At 43.0% G+C, this 5,441-nt stretch overlaps 1 protein-coding gene across 1 annotated transcript; it reads left to right on the forward strand.

Annotated features, from left to right (window-relative positions):
• Nucleotides 1-2,406: 2,406 nt before the first annotated feature.
• On the forward strand, nucleotides 2,407-5,198 carry LOC129830899 (homeobox protein Hox-A2a-like). Its single transcript, XM_055893726.1, has 2 exons — nucleotides 2,407-3,431; nucleotides 4,093-5,198. The coding sequence occupies exons 1-2, from the start codon at nucleotides 3,068-3,070 to the stop codon at nucleotides 4,860-4,862; spliced, it is 1,134 nt and encodes a 377-aa protein (XP_055749701.1). The 5' UTR covers nucleotides 2,407-3,067; the 3' UTR covers nucleotides 4,863-5,198.
• Nucleotides 5,199-5,441: the final 243 nt, after the last annotated feature.

The raw sequence follows: 5,441 nt of genomic DNA on the forward strand, positions 1-5,441 counted from the left end.
CAATAATAATTATAGAGGTTTAGAAGAAACAAAAAGTATTCAACATAATCTCAGCTGTTAATATTGTGCAGTCACGTAAAATAACTATGACAATTAAAGCTTGTGTATGTCTCTCTGAAGACTAGCTTTGGGAATGTGTACTTCAGTTTCCTTTGTTGTGGCACGCCCAAATTGAATTCACACATGTCTGAAAAAGAAAGCTGTCGTACATATAGAATAACACGTATTTTCTATTGAATTAATTTGACTACATTCAAGTTTAGATATTCAAACATAATTCAATGAGCATATTGATTAATTATGGAAAGCAGGTCAATACAGACCAATAATGCAGAACACGATGCAAAATTCAGTACCATGCATTGTGCACTATTTCCCTACCAATAATCGAAGACACGTACTTTACTAGTAAATTGATAGTTTCCCCTCAAATGCATTTCAGGATTATCGAAAAGTTTTACAGAAGCTGTACTCGAATTTATTTACTTTAGAACGATGACAAAATGACTGATATTATAGGGCAAGAGCTCTATGATCCTGACATATGGTTAGCAGGGGAACCTAGAACAATTGAACCATGGTCTGTCAGCATACACTGAGCAGCTCTGGATCCAAAACACACACACACACACACACACACACACACACACACACACACACACACACACACACACACACACACACACACACACACACACACACACACACACACACACACACACACACACACACACACACACACACACACACACACACACACACACTGCATTGATTTGACTCATATGTAGGAGATTTTAACGCACCATAAATAAGGTTTTGGTTTGAAAAAAATGAATTGTTGTTCATTGTATTTCCATCCGTGGGAAAGGGGTCCTAAATCATTCCCCCAGAATAACCCTGTAAAAAAGTGTGTAGGTCGGAGTAGGGTTCACAGAGAGCCGCCACCCACTCCTTGCCTTGCAGACAAAGCCTATGCGTAATTCCCAAAAGCCATCCTTCTCCTCCTCAGCAGCCCCGTCCTTTGCGTACTCTCCTCACCTCCAACAAACCCAAATGTTTGCTCCAACGAAAATATGGACGTTTTGTAAACACGCAAAAATAAATTCCAGAAAGAAAAATGCAATGGAGATGTTGGTTTAGCCTACTCACCGTTTACGCGCATTATCGCACATCTGCTAAATTTTCCTTGTATTTTTAATGTCTTAAAACACCCTTTAAGCGACAGAAAAGCTGTGATTGCAAACAGAAACGTGTTCTAATCTGAGTGGCCAGTGTTTCTCGCCGCTTCCTGGCTGCATTTGATCCAGGGGAGAGTTAGAAGCCTTAAATGTGTTCTGAGGGCACGGAGCTGTCAGACCTTTTAGCAAGTAAGATTGATCGCGCGCAGGCTTCCAGGATTCTTTGTTTGGTATATAAGCAATAAACTGAGCGAGGCCTACCACTTATTTTTCTCCTCTCTCCAACCAACTATTCCAGTTTTTTTTCTAAAGAAAACAACATAGCTACTTCCTGACTGTTTGACAAAAAACATCCAAAATGTGGCTTTCACAGATTGTACTGGACGGGCAAATTACCAAACACTGTGGGAGCTGCTCAGTCGATACACATGTCCTTCTACAGAATCTCCCTGCAATGTATTCGTTTAAACGACCTATTCCCATGGCAGGTTTGGTTTATACTGTGCAATAGAACAAAGGGGTATTAGAAATGTGGGCACATATCACTCTCTGTAAAGAGGATGTATGTAAAGAGGATCCTTTTCTCCATTCTTGCACTTGTCCACCCACAACCCACCACACCTGGCCTCAGACGCCTTCTAAAACCTCCCATGTCCGGGGAAAACCCGCAAGAGAAGCAGCATAAAGACCAGATTATTTTTAGAATATCGGTCAACCTTACTTTAGTGAACCCGGGAGTACTATGCAGAGTGACCGATGCAGAGTGGTGTAAGTGCTGTCTTTTATAGAGATAGAGAACGAGTAACGGTTCCCAAAGCATTGTGGGCTAAAGTGAAGCAGAACATGATTGGTATGCAAATGCACAATTTGCTGAATTTGACATTTGAAATATATAGGTTCGTATCATTGTATAAAATCCGATTGCTAATACATACACCACTTGTATAGTGTGTGTGTGTGTGTGTGTGTGTGTGTGTGTGTGTGTGTGTGTGTGTGTGTGTGTGTGTGTGTGTGTGTGTGTGTGTGTGTGTGTGTGTGTATAGGCTATTTGGGTATTTGGGTGTTGTGCACAATATTTCACTTCTTCATGTGTAATGAATGTATTGCACACAAGTGGGTGACAGTAACATGGCATCGTAGTGAGCATTAGCCACAATAAGTATGACTCTAAGTTCCCAGTTGTGTGTATCAATGTATGAGCCTTGCCTATATAGCCCATAGATGCTTCTATTGAACAGAACGTCTATGAACACAGTCTATATGGTTAGCTCTACCGCTTTGGAACACATTGGATTGTTGGGTTTTGTTTCTTCAGGAGCCCTCAGTATTAGTTTTGCGGTGTGTTTTCCCTGACTGAACTCTACATGAATGGCTAACTTTGCTAATGACCGCAGGCATAGCATGTAGCTATCTATTGGCGTGATTTGCGTGATTTGCGTGGCGCGGGGCGTTCTCTATTGACATACTCGACACCAGAAAAGAAGAGTGCACGAGCAAGTCTACTTCCCTGTCACAGCGCGCAGGCGGCCATTCTAAAAACACATTTATAGCTTAGTGGAGTTGACTGGGGGGTTAAGGGACGAGACAAAGGTGTAAATAAAAACAGCCTTCCCCGCATAGACGAGGCGTTCTTTACCAGAGTTTTTAGATCAATCAAGCAGACAGTGGCTTCTTTTGATTAAACCCCAAATTGTCATTGGGCAGAAGTAATCATGTGACAGGCAGTTCGTTCCAATTTCCACCTTGTCTCCATGAATTCAATAGTTTAATAGCAGCTCGTTCACCATACGGCCGTAATCAGTGAATTTGAAAAAAGTATATCTTTCTCATTGAGCCGCGACAAATAAAAATACACGCAGCAAACTTTCCCCGGCTCGCAGTGAGCTGAGATGAATTACGAATTCGAGCGAGAGAGCGGTTTTATCAATAGTCAGCCGTCGCTTGCTGAGTGCCTGACATCTTTCCCCCCTGTCGGTGATTCATTTCAAAGTTCATCAATCAAGAGATCGACGCTTTCACGCTCGACACTGATTCCTCCTCCTTTTGAGCAGACCATTCCCAGCTTCAACCCGGGAAGCCACCCGAGGCACAGCCGGCCCAGACTCAGCCCGGATGGATGCTGCCCTCTGCCCACCGCCTCCCTACCCCCGGAATACCCCTGGATGCGGGAGAAGAAAGCCTCCAAGAAGAATCACCTGCCGACTTCCACGGCGACAGCTATAACGAGTGGACCTGTATGCTTCTCCCCGAAAGGTGGGTGGTTTTTATGGGGTAATTTAAAGTGTCGACATGTTTATGCAGAATCCACGTTCTAAGCACCTGAAGGAGTGGTAATAGGCTAGTCATTACCAAGTTGCATATTCGACATTAATTTCCTGTTCACAATTACGCATTGGGATCAACATATTTTTACTCTACTTCTCCTAAAAGTTTGGGAAAAGGTAAGTAATTTAAAAATATGTATTTGATTTCCACGCTGACCTTCCTCGCTGAGCAGTGCCAGAGTTCTGATGTGTGACAGTAATGAAGAGTGATAGACTAGTGTTGCGGTGCGGGGCAGCTGGGGCATTCATTAGTATATCAGCTACCCTACACCGGCCTGGACTACACTACCGCTTTCTCTCTCTGCTGTATTTTGAGGGGAAATTAGGTACATATGGTGCACTATAGGACTTAGTCTAATAGTGTGCATTTATTTATCAATATCCATATTGCAATAATATTTGTGGGTAAAGGGATGCATTGGGTGCTGCTCTGAATGAGCGGCCATTTTGCCGAAGTAGCCACTGTGTGGAATAGGCTACTTACTCTCTGGTGGTTTGTGTCTATTCGGGCGTAATATGTGCATTATCAAGTAATTGTTGCTCATGTTGAAATGCTTCTTAATCTTATGGTTTATGTGCTGCTGTTTCAGGTTCCCCTGAGATTCTAGAAAGTGGAGGAGGAGGGGGAGGGGGCTCCCGGCGGTTGAGGACTGCGTACACCAACACACAGCTCCTGGAGCTGGAGAAGGAGTTCCACTTCAACAAGTATCTGTGCCGACCGAGAAGGGTGGAGATAGCCGCCCTGCTGGACCTCACCGAGCGGCAGGTCAAAGTGTGGTTCCAGAACCGCCGGATGAAGCACAAGAGGCAGACCCAATGCAAGGAGAACCACAGTGGCGAAGGGAAAGGACCGAGCGCCGGGGACGGAATCCAGAGCAACGACGAGGAGAATGATGGCTCGCTGTTTGAGCAGAGCCTCAATACAGTGACCGGGGCCCTTATGGAGAGAGAGGCCTGCTCCTTTCAGCATAACTCGCTGAGCTCTTCCCAGCAGCTCCAGAATGTTGGTCCGCACAATGGCGAGGCCCAGAGTTATACAGTTTCGCCACTGAGCAGCAATGACAAAAATCTGAAACATTTTCTCAACCCGTCACCCACTGTTCCAGGCTGCGTGTCAACAATAGGCTCCGGCTCTGCAACTGGCCCGGACAATGGCGGTAGTCCCGCGGCCCTGGACGGCTCAATACACGACTTCCAAGTATTCTCCTCGGATTCTTGCCTTCACCTCTCCGATGCCGCTTCGCCCAGTTTGTCAGAATCCCTGGACAGCCCCGTGGACAATCTGGACATATCTACGGACAGCTTCTACTTTTTCTCGGAGTCACTAACTACAATCGACTTGCAACATCTGAGCTATTGAAATCAATCAAAAAATAGAACAAGACTTTTAAACCTGAACATTTAATAAATTAAAACTCTGGTTTAATTATGAATTTAATTTTGGTGGTTGTTTTAGGCCTATATGATCGGCACATTTTATTTTCATTGATTAATTGATTAGTCGATTAATTTAAGGTAAGAGTCTGGACAAATATACAATATGCTTGTAATTACAATAACAAATTGATTTCTCAAGATGCAATTTGTGTAAAGGTGCACAATAGTATGAAATCTGGTCATTTTATTTTTGTATAGCTTACAACTCCATGACTATTTTTGTTAGAAATAAATCTGAATTACCATAAGGAAATTGCAAGATTGTGTACAGTTATTATTATCCAAACCGTTTCATGAAGTGTAAAGTGTAATTTGGATCAAATTTATTTTTGTCCAAAAAATAGAAAGGAGGAATAACCAATCGATTAAATGTTAATTAGTTCATCCTGAATACAAATTTACTCTCGTTAATTTGCAAGGCAAAATAGTCTGATGAAAGCAGGCCAATATATCCTGATCTCTGAGTATGAATTCTATAGTAATTATAATAAATGCTTGGTTT

This window comes from Salvelinus fontinalis, chromosome 32, assembly GCF_029448725.1.
Source record: "Salvelinus fontinalis isolate EN_2023a chromosome 32, ASM2944872v1, whole genome shotgun sequence".
In the NCBI taxonomy this organism is placed as follows: domain Eukaryota; kingdom Metazoa; phylum Chordata; class Actinopteri; order Salmoniformes; family Salmonidae; genus Salvelinus; species Salvelinus fontinalis.

Excerpts from the sequence above, each read along its gene's own strand:
- LOC129830899 (XM_055893726.1), top strand. The coding sequence starts at position 3,068 with ATGAATTACGAATTCGAGCGAGAGAGCGGTTTTATCAATAGTCAGCCG. Across the intron at positions 3,432-4,092 it reads TGTATGCTTCTCCCCGAAAG|GTTCCCCTGAGATTCTAGAA; the intron begins GTGGGTGGTTTT and ends CTGCTGTTTCAG.